Source organism: Eucyclogobius newberryi, unplaced genomic scaffold (assembly GCF_026437365.1).
Source record: "Eucyclogobius newberryi isolate DKJ021-1_F unplaced genomic scaffold, fEucNew1.0.hap1 SCAF_7, whole genome shotgun sequence".
In the NCBI taxonomy this organism is placed as follows: Eukaryota; Metazoa; Chordata; class Actinopteri; order Gobiiformes; family Gobiidae; genus Eucyclogobius; species Eucyclogobius newberryi.
This window is the reverse complement of record NW_027316389.1, coordinates 23,075,700-23,092,857: the sequence shown is the minus strand read 5'-3', so window position 1 is coordinate 23,092,857 and position 17,158 is coordinate 23,075,700. Positions and strand designations below refer to the sequence as shown.

Here is a 17,158-nt window from a genome sequence, read left to right as displayed (position 1 = left end):
GCCTGATCAGTGTGAGTGTTGTTGTGAGTGTTGTTGTGAGTGTTGTTTACTGCTGCCTGATCAGTGTGAGTGTTGTTCTGAGTGTTGTTGTGAGTGTTGTTTGCTGCTGCCTGATCAGTGTGAGTGTTGTTGTGAGTGTTGTTTGCTGCTGCCTGATCAGTGTGAGTGTTGTTGTGAGTGTTATTTGCTGCTGCCTGATCAGTGTGAGTGTTGTTGTTGTTGTTGTGAGTGTTGTTTGCTGTTGCCTGATCAGGGTGAGTGTTGTCGTGAGTTTTGTGAGTGTTGTTGTGAGTGTAGTTTGCTGCTGCCTGATCAGTGTGAGTGGAGGCAGCTGTGGGCAGGTCTGATTAGCGAACACCTGTTTCTGAAGCGGTGCCAAACTTCATCCTCTGTGTGGTTTATTAGGTTGACTTTGTTTGACTGTGCTTTTAGAAAGACGTGCTTTTCCCATCGGAGGGTTCCTGCCTCTGAGAGTTGGGTTGTCAAGAGCTGCAGAAGCTGGTGTTTGAATGTTTATGTCCTTAAGGTTAGGGCCAAATATGGCACCTGTGGGCCACTTAATAAGGTACTAACATTGACTTTATATTTATAATATGTATTTTTTTTTTTTTTCATTTTGTCCCACATAAATGTTTCCTGTTTTATGTTCACAGTATTTTGCTGGGCTGCTGGATATCTGAGGTTACCTATGCTGCAGCTTTTCCAACTGGTATGTGTTATTTATGTTTACAGCTCCTGGACCCAAAAGTGTGATTGATAAATGGATATATTTTTACAATGACTTCGGTCTGCAATGATTTCTTGCTGATGGAACTCTCTTTGCTAGTAATACATGAAAAACATCCAATATCAGATCGTTCTGAACTTTTTGCTATGAAACTGACCCAAATCGTGTTTATTTTTTTTTTTAGTTCTGTAGTAGCTATGTTTTTTTTTATTAGATTTTGCTATCCATAAACCCAAACCCTGCCCTTAACCAAACAATTTTCCTGACCATTTTCATAGCCTTATTCTTAAATGTAATCAGATTCTGAACCTGAATCTTCAAAATATAGCACTTCCACAAAACTGTCGGCAACGAACCCTAAAAGGTGACTGCATTAGTTTAATGATCGTTAACATGTATTCATCATTTCATAATAATTTGTAATGTTGCAAAAAAATGAGGCACTGCAGACACTTGGTAATACCATCAAAGGGCTGCATCACCTGTATTTAGTTTTTTTCTTGGGTCATGTACTAAAGTAATTGTTTTTAAAGGCTGCTACTTTGCACATTTTGCCAATTCAAATATAAAAAAACACTTAATTTGATTACCAAATGAAATGTATTGTGTACACTTTACGTTTAAAAAAAAAAAATGCAGAAGGTTTTCACTGTAGAAGCAGTAAACTGTCATTGCTTTCATTGCAGCCTATGAAGCATGGCCAATGTGGCCTCGTCCGTCTGCCCAGAATTGGGGGCATCGAGCGGCGCATGCCTGGAAACCTCATGGAGATGTTCTCATGGAGAAGCGGTTTTATCCCAATTTACATCTGAACCCATATGCTGCCCAAAAAAATGCTCAGGTCAAATCATTCCCACCTGGAAAATCTCCGACAAAAAATGCAATGGCCAAACCCAGGACATTTGAAATAAAATTTCAAGGACCCATTTCTAACACAGAGGACCGGAAAGGTGAACATGACCATTCTCAGGGGTCTAGTCATTTTCACCATGGGAGCCAGTTTGAAAGTCCATCTAGAATTTCTTCACATTCTGGTCCATTCAACAACCCAGGCAAAGCTCCCCAAGGTTCTTCAAAGCCTGGTTTTCATTTCAGCTTATCTGTCCCTTTACCTACAACTGCTGCCCCTAAACTTGGGTTAGGGTTAAAAAAAAACACGGCTCAGAAACCAGCAGAGGGCAAGCTTGTAAAATTTTTTTCTGGGCTATTTAACCAGCGAGGACAAGGCAGCCAAACTAATACGGAAACCCAACAGAACCAAGGGTTTTTAAAGCTGGAGGCACAACAGCAACCTTCAGCACAAACTGGCTCTGGCTCAGGTCATCGCCATACCCCGACTGACTGGATGGGTCAAATGCAATTTTCAAGTGCCACTGATGCAGGAGGTGGCCATAATACTGTACACTACTCACCTCAGTCGGTCTCAACTCCCGGTCTGACTTCTGTTGGTTCAGATGTTAAAAATAGCATTTTGCAGTCTGCTAAATACGTTAATGGTGAACTAATGATCCCTTTAGAGAAGTGCCCCGGTTTTGAAAGATTTGCTACACCTTACCGCCACCATCATCATCAAAGTCATATGCCCCACCACCATCATAATCCCCACCAAGGTCAAGCGCACCACCACCAAGGTCAAGCGCACCACCACCACCACCACCACCAAGGTCAAGCGCCCCACCACCACCACCAAGGTCAAGCGCCCCACCACCACCACCACCAAGGTCAAGCGCCCCACCACCACCAAGGTCAAGCGCCCCACCACCACCACCACCAAGGTCAAGCGCCCCACCACCACCACCACCAAGGTCAAGCGCCCCACCACCACCAAGGTCAAGCGCCCCACCACCACCACCACCAAGGTCAAGCGCCCCACCACCACCACCACCAAGGTCAAGCGCCCCACCACCACCACCACCAAGGTCAAGCGCCCCACCACCACCAAGGTCAAGCGCCCCACCACCACCACCACCAAGGTCAAGCGTCCCACCACCGCCACCACCAAGGTCAAGAGCCCCGCCACCAAGGTCAAGAGCCCCACCACCGCCACCAAGGTCAAGAGCCCCGCCACCAAGGTCAAGAGCCCCACCACCGCCACCAAGGTCAAGAGCCCCACCACCGCCACCAAGGTCAAGAGCCCCGCCACCAAGGTCAAGAGCCCCACCACCGCCACCAAGGTCAAGAGCCCCACCACCGCCACCAAGGTCAAGCGCCCCACCACCGCCACCAAGGTCAAGCGCCCCACCACCGCCACCAAGGTCAAGAGCCCCACCACCGCCACCAAGGTCAAGCGCCCCACCACCGCCACCAAGGTCAAGCGCCCCACCACCACCATCATCAGGGTCATTCTCCCTCCACGCCAACAAAACCACACTATACAAAGTTTTTTTTAAATATGGACGGTACAGCACCAAATGACGGGACAAGTGTGCAGCAGTCGGGAGTATACCATGACGGTCTTGTCAGAAGATGGCCAGGTGTTAATTCTGAAGGAGCTCAAAATTCAATACCGGATTCACAGCAGTCGGTAATGAAGCCTGGACACACAAACTATGAGGTAGAACTTGGGGCAAATGTTGGATATGAGAAATTACCTGACAAGCAAAATTAAAATGACTTCCGGGAAGATGGCACTCCTAGGTCAAGATGCTGTGAGTACTTCAGACTAGTAATTGTCAGTTTCTGTCCTCCACTTATGTTTTCATCTTGCATGTTCCAGGAAACGGTTCAGGAATTGTTATTTCTACTCATTAAAGTGAAGAATTTGTAATTCTGTCTCCTTGTCACTGAATACAGAGCCATTCTGACCACTGATAGGAGACCTTTTAGACGGTGTTAAATTAATTGCTCACTTGTAGTAGAGGCATCTTTTGTTTTGTATAATGTGTATTATTGGTAATATAACAAGGCTTTGAACCATATCTTTAGTTGCAAGACATCAAAACAATACACGGTGATACTTGATCACCAAATTTAGTCTTCAAACTTCACAGTATTAGTTTAAAAAAATAAGATTAAGCCAGAGTGCTTAAAAAAAAAATTAAAAAATCCTAATCCATGATAAATTCATAAACCATTTTAATATCCTATGTTGTGTTTAACTTAGTGAATGTATTCAGAATGCTATACTCTGAACCTTGAAACAGAATGTTACAAAATACATTTTAACCCAGGTATTTTACAACTAAACTTCCACTTCACAGTTGCAGTACTTTCTCAGGCCAAGGTCAAAATGTAACTACTTTGATGTTTAAGCAAAAAGCTGAACTTATTACTCACATTAACACAATTTCAACAATACATATTTGCCTTGTTTTGTTTTATGGATATTGATGACCTTGGCTCTTATGTGTCGTCATGGGGAAATTTGAAAGATTGTTTAACAGACTTAAATTGTTTAGTTACACATTAAATGGCTATTAAATTATTTTAAAACTTAGTAATGGATTTGTTTTACACAGTATTGAAGGGAGACTGGTGTCACACCTAAAGACTATAATTGCTTAAAGTATTACAGCAATGATGCTGTACAAGTTGTGCACACAAAGAAAATATTGTATAAAAACACACTGAAAATATATTTTGGTCCCAAAATTCCCAATCCATATTTAGGGGAAGATTATAAAAACCTGTCTTGAGAATGTGATCCACCATTGAAAAGAATTGTAGAAGAGCACAAAGGCCGTACCGCGTCGTTTTGTCCCAATATGAACAGTGTGAAGCCTGCATGATCATTGTATTTTCATTCATCAGCGTGACTTTTTCCTTACACATTGAAATGTAGGCACTCTGTTGATTTACAGAAAAATATTAAAAAGCCTTTATTGTTGCATGGCTTAGAATATGCTATGTGTTTCAGTCCTACGTGGCCTTCCCCAGGGTGCAAGAAGGGTAGGCCTCCTTTTATAGGGAGGGACCTGTGGCTCCACGTAAGTGATAATATGAGAAACACTTTAAACAAACATATTTACAATGCATTCTGAATAGTAATTTAGATCTAGATCTACCACATAAAGAACTATACTAACTGCAACACAAGTTTTGTAGTCTACTGGAATGTGATTGTGGGTGTTTTTACATTGGCAGAACAAAAAGGACACTTTCTAGCATTGTATTGCACTTGCTTCTCGTGTGTCAACATTTAACTTTAAACACATTCAACTTTTTTTTTCTTTTTCTTTCAAGTTTTTGCAATGACCTTTTCGGAGAAACTTTGAAAATGGCTACTTTGTGAGGCCAAGGTCATTTTGCAGCTAAATCTTTGATGATGCTGTTTACAGCTTCTACTATCAATGGCCAACTTTGCCCTCAGAGCAGATTAGTCATTGACAATTTCAACAACCAACCATAACAGTCTTTGTCCAAGTAGCAAAGCCATTAAAAGTTTGTACTTACCACAGTTCACCTTTGATGTTGTCCTGACCTGTTGCTTAACACTGGTATAATGTTTCCTTTGGCTACAATAAAACTGACCTCACAGGCGCAGTGATGTAGAGATTAATAGTTCTTGTAATTGACCATGTTTTAGTGTTCACTGAAGCAGCGCTTTTACGTCGCTTCAGGCCCTTCCTGCTTTTTGAGGTAAAATATAAAGCTGTTTGTCATGAAACACAATCAACATTCAGCACTGAACACATGGAGCTGTGAACACGGTTATGTGCACAAGAAAATCATACAATTTCTTGTTTAAATGGAGTTACCAGAGCTGAGTGACGGTGTCCACCTCAATGCCAATAGCAAGGCGGCCTCTTCATTACCATTGGAAGAGTCGGGACACTTTGACTACTTTGGTGATCGGTGCAGCGTGGCGTCCAGCCGGTGCGAAAGCACGGTGACCGGGTACGAGACCCTGGACGCGCCTCCACACTACGACTTTTACGCCAACACTGAGGTGTGGGGTCGACGCAGGCGGTTCAGGCCCTCACTGTACCAGCTGTACGCCAACCCCCAGGTGAGGAGGTCCAGGCTCTAACATAAGACAGAACTCGATTAAGCTTTTGTGATTTTTCTCACAGTTTAAACATTCACTCAAGGTGTTTTGATTTTGTTGCTGTCAAGTAATAGTGTGTAAATTATACTAGCCTTTTGTCCCTTGTTTACGTTGTTAGATCAAGTCCTGGACTGCCAAACTAGGGTAAAACTAAGTTTGAGTGAAAGAGTAATTTGACCCGTCATATGCACTTAAAATTAATCTTTGTTCTTTTTTATTTGTCTTTGTATGCAAGTGAAACATTTAGTATGATGATAAGACCCATTTTCATTTTGTTTAAATTTTTTTTGTAAAGCCAAAAATCAAAACAGCAGTTCCCTGAGAGGGTTGTTGATCTTACCAGCAGAAAGTACATGTGTGGACTGTGTCAGCCTCTTTAACATGGACAGGAGTTGATTCCATAACACAGGAGCTTGGTAGCTAAACGCTCAACCTCCTACTGTACTTTTAGAGACTCTTGGCACCACCAGAAGGCCAGCATTCTGAGAGCGAAGTGCTCTGTTTGGATGATATGGTTCTATAGCATCTTTGAGGTAGGATGGGGCCATGGCATTTATGGCTTTGTAAGTCAGAAGGAGGATTTTAAATTTGATTCTAAACTCAACAGGAGCCAGTGAATAGACTTTACTGTAGTCCCTGCGCAGGCTGATGTTTTTTTTAACATTTCATAGTTCATAAAAACATTCTAGGAAAAGGTACTACAATGACCAGTCCATCATAAACATTCTGTGACATCCAGTCCTCTCAACAGCATAAAATCATTCATATCCAACAAATCATCCACTCTTTCCTAGAACATCAAACAGGCACATCAGTCCAATAATTTGGATTTGTTGGTTACTTATTTCACTGGCAAAAGGGCCAAACAGGGAAAGCTGAATATGCAAATGTCCGTTGAGAAATGAATGGACAATAACGTTTGTATAAATAATCAGGTTTGCAAAACGTGTTGTGTTATGTTTTACAAGAATATGAAATAGTTGACTTATCTTGTTATGGATCTTGAGAAAACTTTTATATAACGATTCGAGTGGCTTCAGGGCAGATTTACAAGCTTCTTACAAACTTGTTACACAGTCAAGAAAACGTGGCACTATTGTTGCATTCAGATAAGCCCTGAAGTCTCAATTTTTTTTTATTATTTGTTAACTTTATAATGTGTTACTTAAAGTATAAATTTGCTGCATATTAAAACAGTTGAGAGCTTTTTATAGAATGGGGCAAAGAAGGCAGTTACTCTGGATGTAAAAAAAAAATGCTTGAATGTGTTTTGCAGCGTCAACTTTAGGCCAGATTTTTCTATTTTTGACTATTTCACAGTTTTACAGGCTTGACTTATGTGCTGTGAATAAGACTCCAAGGTTTCAATGAGCTACACTGACATTGTCCAGTGTGATTATCAGTTTGGAGTCAGTTAGATTGTCTCGTAGCTGTGTGTCATCTGCATAGCAGTGGAAGTCAAAGCCATGCTTTCTGATAATGTTACCTAACGGCAGCATATAAAGAGTAAACAGAATTGGAGTACTGAACCCTGCAGCACACCGTAAGTTACTTTAGAGCAAGGTGAGGAGCTCTGGTTTACATCAACAAACTGGTACCTATCCAATAAATATGATTTAAACCAGCTGAGGGCTGTTCCTCTGACACCTACATCACATTCTAACCTCTGCGGTAGAATGTTGTGGTTGATGGTGTCAAACGCTGCGCTGAGGTCCAACAGAACCAGGATTGAGACCAATCCATTAGTCGGCAGCAAGTAACAAATAATTTGTGACTTTAGTGTAGTTTCAGTGCTGTGGTGGACCCTGACTGAACGACAAAGCTATTTAACCACAACTCTTTCTGGGATTTTTGAGACAAATGGAAGATTTGAAATATTGGTGTCATAAACTGCTGCGTTGTTCTGTGTTGCAGGATGATTCCAGACCCCCTCTGTATGAGGAGGCCTCTGTTGAACACTTGGACCGAGGGGAGACCACTGATGATGAAGATGTTGATGAGCAGAAGGAGCCGCCTACTGAACCCACTCGCTTTGGATGGGTTCAAGGGGTCCTGGTGAGACAAGATAAACATTTTGGGTATTCACATGCAGAAATCCAACTATTGATAAATCCTAATTTATAATATAGTATTCCCATCCATCCTCCTGAAAAGATATTTATGTCATTGCAATTCAAGCTTTGAGTTATGTTGCTTATGTTGCTAGCATTTTATTCTGTGACACTTGGAAAATTGAGTTTGGCTTGGAGTGAGTAGTGCTCACTTACATTTATTAATTTACTTTTTAAAGAAATTGTACCGCAGTACTTTTCTGACTCTAGACTTTTAATCATACTTATATATTTGATGGTGTAACTGTACTCTTGCTTAATTATTTTCAACTAACGTCTTATTGTCTGATTGTAGATACGATGCATGTTAAACATCTGGGGTGTTATACTATACCTCCGTCTACCTTGGATTACTGGTCAAGCTGGTATCGGTATGTCTAAAAAATAATGAATGATTGTTGGTGACTCTGGTACAGGTGCTGAGGATGTTAAATAAGCTCTTTGTGTTGTTGTGTTGTGTTCACTAGGGCTAACCTGGGTGATCATTCTGCTGTCCTCTACGATCACAGGAATCACAGGTCTCTCCACTTCAGCCATTGCAACAAATGGAAAAGTCAAAGGAGGTCTGTCATTAGTAACAGAGGCAATTTAATTGAATTCGTAGAGGCATAGGCACATCTTAGCATATTTCTGATGCATTGTTAAAACATCGTTTGAAAATTGTTATCGAGGTATGGCAAAATAATATTGAGATATTTTTGTTGGTCAAAATCACCACCTCTTGTCGTTAGCATGGCACTGTAGTTTATAAAGAGATATGCTGAGTATAGTCATGTCTTATATGACTAAATGATACTGATCTCTATCTGTGCTGTTCTCAGGTGGGACATACTTCCTGATCAGCCGTAGTTTGGGTCCAGAGCTGGGAGGGTCTATTGGTCTCATCTTTGCCTTTGCCAATGCAGTAGCTGTGGCCATGCACACTGTAGGGTTTGCAGAGACTGTTACTGACCTCATGAGAGTAAGTCAAATGTGCACAGACGGAGACAGAAACCGCAGAATTGGAGCTTGTGGAATGACTATGGTTCTCTTGTAGGAGCATGAAGCGGTCATGGTGGACAGATTAAACGACATTCGTATCATTGGCATCATCACTGTTACCTTTCTTTTGTGCATCTCTTTGGCCGGGATGGCTTGGGAATCAAAGGTAGGTCCCTTATTGTCTAAAGAAAATATTTACAGAAATTAACATTGATATTCCAGAATTTAAAAGGACAACTTTGGAATAATACAGGGTGTTCTGTTTAATGTACCTTGTCAAAATAAAATCACAACAGAAAAATACCTATTTATTAAAGCTTTCCTTTTTCCCTTTTCCCTTTTCAACAGCGATGCAAATACAATCAATCATTAACAATTAGAGCTTTTTCACAGCCATACATTTGATCCCAGCACACCGACTGTAGAAAATCTTCTGAGAAATGATTGTACATTCAAGTCCACCCTTATGTGTCTCACAAAAACAATTCACTTTTGTTTCCAGGCCCAGGTTGTGTTCTTTTTCGTTATCATGGTTTCCTTTGCCAGTTACATTGTCGGAACCATCATCCCCGCCAGTCCTCAGAAGCAGGCCAAGGGTTTCTTCAGCTACAAAGGTAGAGCTAATCCATATCAAACTTTATGAATCAAATGTTGAGATTAATTCAATTGTCTGTGACCTTTGACAGCTGATATCTTTGCTGTAAACTTTGTGCCCGGCTGGAGAGGAAAAGAGGGTAACTTCTTTGGGATGTTCTCAATTTTCTTCCCTTCTGCCACTGGCATTTTGGCCGGGGTAAACATTTCAGGAGATCTCAAGGTTTGACAGCGTGTCCATACGTGCTGACAATGTGTTTCCTCTTGAAACTAATAACAAATCTGTCCTGCTAGAATCCAACAGTGGCCATCCCTAGAGGCACACTTTTGGCTATTTTATTTACCACTGTGTCATATATCATCATATCTGCCACCATTGGTAAGTATTAGCATCTGACCGGACGGAAAAGAGTTTTTCAAAGTGTATAATGCATTATAAATGACCTTAAATGTGTAATGTTTATTTTAACTAAATACCTCAGCTCAATCATTGAATAGGCTCTACACATAACAGTAGCCTTCTTCTTCTGTTCTACTTATGTTGAGCACTGTAAACCATGTACTGTGATGTTAAACTAAATTATTATAAATGTTATTCATAATTTGGATTACTACTTACTGTTCAAATAATATATTTTGTGAATCAGTAAAGGTTGTCTAAGTTTGACAATTAATTCAAACATGCACATGCGTGGTTCTTCTGACTAAATAGAGCCTATAATGCATATAGCGACTATAGGGACTTCTCCGTACTGTTGTCACCAGAAGGTTCCTGGTCTGACTGAAAAGTACCAGACCCAAGTCTTTGTCTGTGTAAATACAAATAGGCAAATAGGAACTGGCACAAAAAAGAACCAGGAACTGCAAAAGGTTTCTACAGTGTGAAAACTCCAAATGTATAATGAGCAGATTCTGTAAAGTGTTAAAATTGAAAAAAAAAAAAAGATTAATTTGAGCGTTTTGTCATAGGTTCATGTGTAGTGCGCGATGCTTCAGGCGTATTGAATGACACTTTGGCAGCCTCTTCAGACCCAGAGTCTTGTGTGGGCCCGGCCTGTCAGTATGGCTGGGACTTCTCTGAGTGCGTTCAGAATGGTACCTGCTCGTATGGCCTCATTAACCAATACCAGGTAAATAAAGATTCCACAGATGCATCGAATGAATAGTATTTTTTGAGATCAAGCCCATTATATACATTATCCTTGGTCCGTGTTAAATTTGCTGGTTGAACTTTTGTAATCAAACCTCATTTATAGTATCATAATGTACATGTTATTGACTCCAGTCGATGAGCATGGTCTCAGCCTTTGCACCTCTCATCACTGCTGGCATCATTGGAGCCACACTGTCTTCTGCTTTGGCCTGTCTGGTGTCCGCGCCCAAAGTCTTCCAGGTCAGTCACACATACCACACAATGTCCTATATAAGGTATATATAATAATCAAGTTTAATCACATTATTTCTCCACAGTGTCTATGTAAGGACAGCCTCTATCCACTCATTGGCTTTTTTGGCAAAGGTTATGGCAATAATGATGAACCCCTTCGAGGTTATCTGCTGACGTACCTCATTGCTGCCTGCTTTATTCTCATTGGTAAGGCCTCAAATATGATTTACAAAACAGTATGTAACAATGCATAGATGACTCATTTTGTATTTAAGTTGATTTATTTTGCACCGACAAAAACACAGCACATTAAACATTATATTAGAAATGATAGAAACAGAGACTGAAAATTAATAATTTGTAAACTGTCAAAGTGAAAAAAAAAGATATGCTATTCTTAATTAACCAGCTATACAACTGCATTCTGTCCCATAGCTGATTTAAACACCATTGCTCCCATCATCTCCAACTTTTTTCTATGCTCTTACACACTGATCAACTTCAGCTGTTTCCACGCGTCAATCACCAACTCACCAGGTACAAAACGTATTATAGACATCCATCGAAGGTATTCTGAGCACTAATTGTGTCCCGTGTGTGGTAGGCTGGCGCCCTTCGTTCCGGTATTACAATAAGTGGCTGTCGTTGCTGGGGGCAGTGTGTTGTGTAGTCATCATGTTCCTGCTCAAATGGTGGTCTGCTCTCATCGCCTTTGGAATAGTCCTCTTTCTTCTGGGATACTCCCTCTACAAGAAACCTGGTGCGTCCATGCAATCCCCTTTTTTTTAAATAAATACTTAATATTCAAACAATCTTACATGAATATAAGATTGTTTTCTGTCTAGCTGTGAACTGGGGCTCTTCGGTACAGGCCGGTTCTTACAATATAGCTCTGAACCAGTGCGTGGGCCTTAACCTGGTGGAAGATCATGTCAAAAACTACAGGTGAGTCACTGCCTTTTCTACAAAAATGGCAATGTACTAATGTCACTAATATCACTAAAAGGTTTTGCTGTCCCTCAGGCCTCAGTGTCTGGTGCTGACAGGACCTCCCAGCAGTCGCCCAGCTCTTGTCGACCTCGTCAGCTGTTTCACTAAAAGCCTCAGTCTAATGATGTGTGCAAATGTTGTGGTAAGTCATGATTTAAACTCATATGGTGGTAGTATCAGCTTAAATGTCCTGTTGTGTGCTGTGTGTCGCAGTGTGGCCCCAGCCCCTCTGTGGTGCAAAAGGAAACCAGTGAGAAACATGTGACGTGGCTAAACCAAAGGAAGGTGAAGTCCTTCTACAGAGGAGTGGTGTCCTCAAATCTACGCTCTGGAGTCAACATGTTAATGCAGGTCTGAAATGCAATGACAACTGCCACTTTCATCATTCTTCTACTTTACCCATTTTTATCATGTGCATATGTTATCTAGGGGGCAGGATTGGGCCGCATCAAGCCTAATGTTTTGATGCTGGGTTTTAAGACGTCATGGCACAGTGTCTCTCCACAGGCTGCCCATGATTATGTTGGCATCCTGCAGTGAGTAGTCGGAGAAACTCCATTCATATAATTTACATTAATGAATGGGCTTATCAGTTATCATTTTACCCAGGTGCTGAACAATATCCTGTGTTTCAGTGATGCATTTGAGCTACAATATGGCATTTGTGTGCTGAGGATGAAGGAAGGACTGGACATCTCTCACCCTCCTCAATCTCACAGTAAGGTTTTGTTTTGTCAGTGCAATCCCTCATTCGTCCAGGAGTGCTCCAGTGTAGAAAAAGATTCAATTGTAATCATCTGGACATTTCGACTCTCATCCAAGAGTCATTCTCAATTTGCAGATCTAGTCTGAGTCCTCCTGGTCCTGTTTATCTATTTGTTTACACTGTGAGTTCCACCTCAAACGAGTAAAACGGCCATTGAAATCCTATTGTTACCTTTCTGCAGCTCCTCATCACTGATGAGTTCCTGATTAGCAAAGTGCCTATTTAGTCTCAACTATGAAACGCTCTTCACAACTTTCCTCACTGCATTGGATTGAATACTCTACATTGCTCTGTTTTTGTGTTGGCATCTTGTCATTAGGGTAAACCAGTTTCTGTCTTAAAGTATTGCCTGGTTTAAAATAAACAGGGATTCTGTGCTGTCTGAAAATCCTTTGGAGTGTTTCACACAGTCCAGACACTTAAGGGCTAGAGACACAATTTCTTCTTGGTTCTGAGCACAAGCCGGCCAACCACAGGCTGAGAGAGCCGGACGTGTTTTCCCTCCTTCCTCTTGCCCTCTGAGCTGGTGGGCACTTCTTGGGCTCTGTGCTGTAATGCCCTGAGCTTGTGTAATCCCCCTAGCTTGTGCTGTAGTGGGTGGATAGAGTCATGTATATATACATACATACATCTATCTGTTCTCTCTTCTGATAGTGGAACAATCAAGAAAGATTAAGCTGTTCTCCTCAGCGTCTTCTCTTGTAAACCTGATATTCAGGTCGACCGCATTGATGTGTTTCAGCTCTTGTTTATTGTTACTAGTAAAACGAATACAAATATATATAAATCTATAATAATAATAATAATAATATGTTTTTTTTTAGTCAATCCTGCCTTTGATGAAGGCCCGGAGAGTGTCTGCAGCTCATTGTCCCGAGCACACCTTCAAACAACCTCTATTTGTATGTATACACATTAGAATAATTACGTTTAATGCATGTACAGTTCTGCCTTTGGGATATTTATGTGAACTTTTATCTACACAATTTAAAAGCCCTGTATCCAGTTGTTTTTCCTCTTAGCAAACATTAAATCATACCATACCATACCATGCATAGAGTATATTGTAACAGCATCAACAGGAGACAATTAACTGAGTGCTGGGGTTTATAAATCATGTTGTTTGAGAAAGGGGGAAATTTGATACTGTGTAATGATTGAATAATAAATGAAATGCTTGAAATTTAAAAGAACTGTCCATCCATTTTAGCCACCATCCCCAGCTCTCCTGAACCTCAGTCGAATACAGTGTTCCAGAAAAAACAAGGAAAGAAGACCATAGATGTGTACTGGTTATGTGATGATGGAGGTTGGTTTCTTTGTTTCTATCTCTATCTGTATTGTATATATATTTAACATTACACACATTTGGTACACTTTAGTTCAGGGATCACATATTAAAAGGCTAATAGCTTTTTTTTTTATGGCAAAACACATGTGTCTATAAAGTACATGTGTCTATACAGACATGAGTAATATCAACAAAAAGATTAAAGATCTGCTTAACCACTTGGTATGCCTTTTTTAAAGTGTTATGACATTTTCTTATTTCATTGCAATGTCTGTGACATGCAGGCCTCATCCTACTGTTGCCCTACCTGCTGACCCGAAGGAAGCGCTGGTCTAGGTGTAAGGTTCGAGTCTTTGTTGGTGGACTACCAGACAAAAAAGAAGAGCAGAAACAGGAGTAAGAGGATTTATCATACAGGAATTTGTATTTATTTATTTTACTTTTAAAAAAAACCTAAATCATAAAGCAATCTTTAGTAACAAAAGTTTACTCATTTTCTGTGTTTATTTACACCTTTTGAAGCAGTCTGTCTTTTTCAGGGTTCTGTCATTAATCAAGAAATTTCGTCTTGGCTTCCACGATGTTGAAGTTCTTCCCGATATCTACCAAACTCCCCAACCAATGAAGTAAGACAGGCACAAACAAAGCATGTCTTCCCTGTCCTGTGCCTTTCATTTGCATATTTACATACACATACAAAAAAAGGTAAATATATATATATATATATATATATATATATATATATATATATATATATACTATTTTTCTTTTACAACCGATTTTTTTTAACACTACTAGCATACAATGTTTATGAAATATGCTTACTTTAAGAATAAAAGACAGGGATAAACCAGCTGTATTGCCTTGTCAGAATCCTACCCCAATGAGACACATTTTCATTCAATAGACTTCTAAAATCTTCATCTGTGTCTCATCCAAAGTGGAGTTGCTGTGATGCGGCAGATACTGGTCACCAGCGCCTCCTTCTGGCCCAGGAGAAACCCAGCATCGCATGAATTATGTCATCAGAATCAGAAAGGGTTTACAGTATTGCCATTGTCAAGGAACAGAATCCACAAACATAGGAACATACAACAATTAACTATGAATAAGTTTGTGTTGAACTATGAATTAAAATGAGGATCCACACAGCATGGTCGTATTTTTTTTTTTTATAATGCAAACAAAATCAAATTACTTATCACTATAATGATTTGAAATTCAACACACAAATGAATGGAAAGTAGGTTTATCTAGCATTCTACAAAGCGAGAGCTCAGATCCACGGGCAACTATTTAAAGTTAGTGTGAATTATTGCTTTTTTTCTCTATTGTGTAATTTGTGAAACTATTGTGTTTAATAATCACAATTAACTGAGTCATTTGATTAAATTGACCGCCCAGTTTCAGTCTGTTTGATTTTGGTTGAGATTGTAGTAGCTCTAATTACATGCTATTCCATAAATATGCTAATATTAAGCTTTTTTATTTGAAAATATATTTTCAAAAAAGAAGGGCTCTGACCCGGAGTGAGAATTATACCCCACCATAGAGACATTGGGTAGCAAAAACATTTGTCCATAAGGAGTTTGATCCAAGCTCTGACCAAATGCCTGTTTGTCCTTGGGCAAGACGCACCAATCCCCCAATCACCTTGCCTATGAGTGTACGATTAGTGGAAGGAAAAAGAAGGATAATGAGACTGTTCAAATGGTATGTCGTTAGGATCAAGTGAATAGTTGTTACTCAACTTTAATGTGCCAAAGTTAATCAGACTCTAATGTTCAAAATATATAAAAAGAGGGCTCGTCCGGGATTTGAACCCGGGACCTCTCGCACCCTAAGCGAGAATCATACCCCTAGACCAACGAGCCATACTTTCTAGGAGAAGAAACCCATAAATTATCCGTCCCTGGTCTGGGGTTTGAGAGATGCTCTGATGATGTGGCATCATTTCAAACTGGTCAAACAGCGCCTCCCAGGCCTCAATGGTAGTAGTGCAGTGCAGTGGAAAAAATATCACTTTTTTTTTAATAAGGCTTGTCGATGAAGAAAATGTTCTAAACACAATATTTTTATTTGATTATTCACTGTTATGATTCTTATAATTGTTGTCAATGTGTATCTCTTTGCTTTAGTGTGCAACTATTTGAGAATATGGTGGTTGGATACAGAAAGGACATGAACCCGAAACAAGACTTGGGATGTGGACCAACCAGAGTCAGTGATGGGCCCTGGCAGATCTCTGCACAAGACTGGGAGAAGAACAAAGCCAAGGTGAAAGATACACCAGCGTTCAATTCAATGGCATTTTATTCCTTACTCAAATTATTTTTCTGTCTAATTTAGACTCTACATCAGATCCGACTGAATGAGGTTTTACAGGACTACTCCAGAGAGGCTGCTCTAATCCTGGTGTAAGTACAGAAAAACTGAAGTAGGTTGAATTGAATGCAATAAAATTAAAACCCTGCAGTTAGTAAGAATTTAGTTATTACCGGTAACTGAGAGTGAGAGTGAAACTGTAAATATAGTGCCTCTTCAAAAAAAGAAAAGAAAAGACAGCCACACGCTTTACATTTGCCGTGGCTTTTTTTGAGTATTAAAGCGTCTGTAATGTCAAAAGCTTTAGTTCATTCCAGTGCTGCATTAATTTTCATCAATATCTTGTATTGATGATGGGAGAGTATAGAATGATTTGACCCTTTTCAAACATATAGACATATTTTCCATGACCACGGGATTTGTCTTTCCACATGTTGTTTCAGAATTAAGCCACTCACTGAATCATTTTGGTTAAAATAGCGTGTTCCAGCTGAAAGACCATATAGCAGTTATCCAGTAGGAAGCTCATACATATTTGCTTGGTTGAGACAAGCTGGTGACTTTAGTTTTGGACACGCTGTGTAAAAGGCCGGCTCTACTATAGCTAAATCTTATCTAATGATTTAACCTTGCAGCACGATGCCCGTGGGAAGAAGAGGTGTTTGTCCAAGCACTCTCTATCTGGCCTGGCTGGACTTCATGTCACGTGATCTACGACCTCCCGTCCTATTGGTCAGAGGAAACCAAGAGAACGTTCTTACTTTCTATTGCCAATAAAGACGCATTTGTTAGCTTTAAAACTGTTAATAGAAATGTATTAGTTAAAATGATTTACGTAGTAGGTTTGACTGTAAATAATTGCAAATACTGTTGAGAAAGTTTCAAAGGAAGTCATCTGAACAATGTTTTTTTAGAAAAATTATTGCAAATGTAAAATGTATGTAAATTAAGTAAAATGGGAAAATGGCCTAAACCTAAAATTTATGTCATTAGGGCCTA

At 40.1% G+C, this 17,158-nt stretch overlaps 1 protein-coding gene, 1 long non-coding RNA gene and 1 other non-coding gene across 3 annotated transcripts; 2 read left to right on the top strand and 1 right to left on the bottom strand.

Moving 5' to 3' along the window:
• The first annotated feature begins 462 nt into the window (after positions 1 to 462).
• On the top strand, positions 463 to 1,497 carry LOC140349127 (uncharacterized). Its single transcript, XR_011924519.1, has 3 exons — positions 463 to 565; positions 654 to 709; positions 1,414 to 1,497. It is a non-coding gene; the product is annotated as an uncharacterized lncRNA (long non-coding RNA).
• Positions 1,498 to 5,405: 3,908 nt separating this feature from the next.
• On the top strand, positions 5,406 to 17,054 carry slc12a3 (solute carrier family 12 member 3). The gene is made up of 26 exons (XM_072435383.1): positions 5,406 to 5,675; positions 7,629 to 7,769; positions 8,121 to 8,196; positions 8,293 to 8,388; positions 8,647 to 8,786; positions 8,862 to 8,972; positions 9,309 to 9,420; positions 9,493 to 9,623; positions 9,695 to 9,779; positions 10,370 to 10,530; positions 10,686 to 10,793; positions 10,871 to 10,994; positions 11,223 to 11,324; positions 11,392 to 11,547; positions 11,633 to 11,732; positions 11,811 to 11,919; positions 11,991 to 12,128; positions 12,207 to 12,313; positions 12,413 to 12,495; positions 13,368 to 13,445; positions 13,754 to 13,852; positions 14,119 to 14,230; positions 14,374 to 14,460; positions 15,973 to 16,111; positions 16,184 to 16,251; positions 16,795 to 17,054. The coding sequence occupies exons 1-26, from the start codon at positions 5,415 to 5,417 to the stop codon at positions 16,934 to 16,936; spliced, it is 3,066 nt and encodes a 1,021-aa protein (XP_072291484.1). The 5' UTR covers positions 5,406 to 5,414; the 3' UTR covers positions 16,937 to 17,054.
• Positions 15,637 to 15,708, bottom strand: trnap-agg (transfer RNA proline (anticodon AGG)). The gene has a single exon. It is a non-coding gene; the product is annotated as a tRNA-Pro (tRNA).
• Positions 17,055 to 17,158: the final 104 nt, after the last annotated feature.

Excerpts from the sequence above, each read along its gene's own strand:
- slc12a3 (XM_072435383.1), top strand. The coding sequence starts at position 5,415 with ATGGAGTTACCAGAGCTGAGTGACGGTGTCCACCTCAATGCCAATAGC. Across the intron at positions 5,676-7,628 it reads AGCTGTACGCCAACCCCCAG|GATGATTCCAGACCCCCTCT; the intron begins GTGAGGAGGTCC and ends TCTGTGTTGCAG. Across the intron at positions 9,780-10,369 it reads CATCATATCTGCCACCATTG|GTTCATGTGTAGTGCGCGAT; the intron begins GTAAGTATTAGC and ends GTTTTGTCATAG.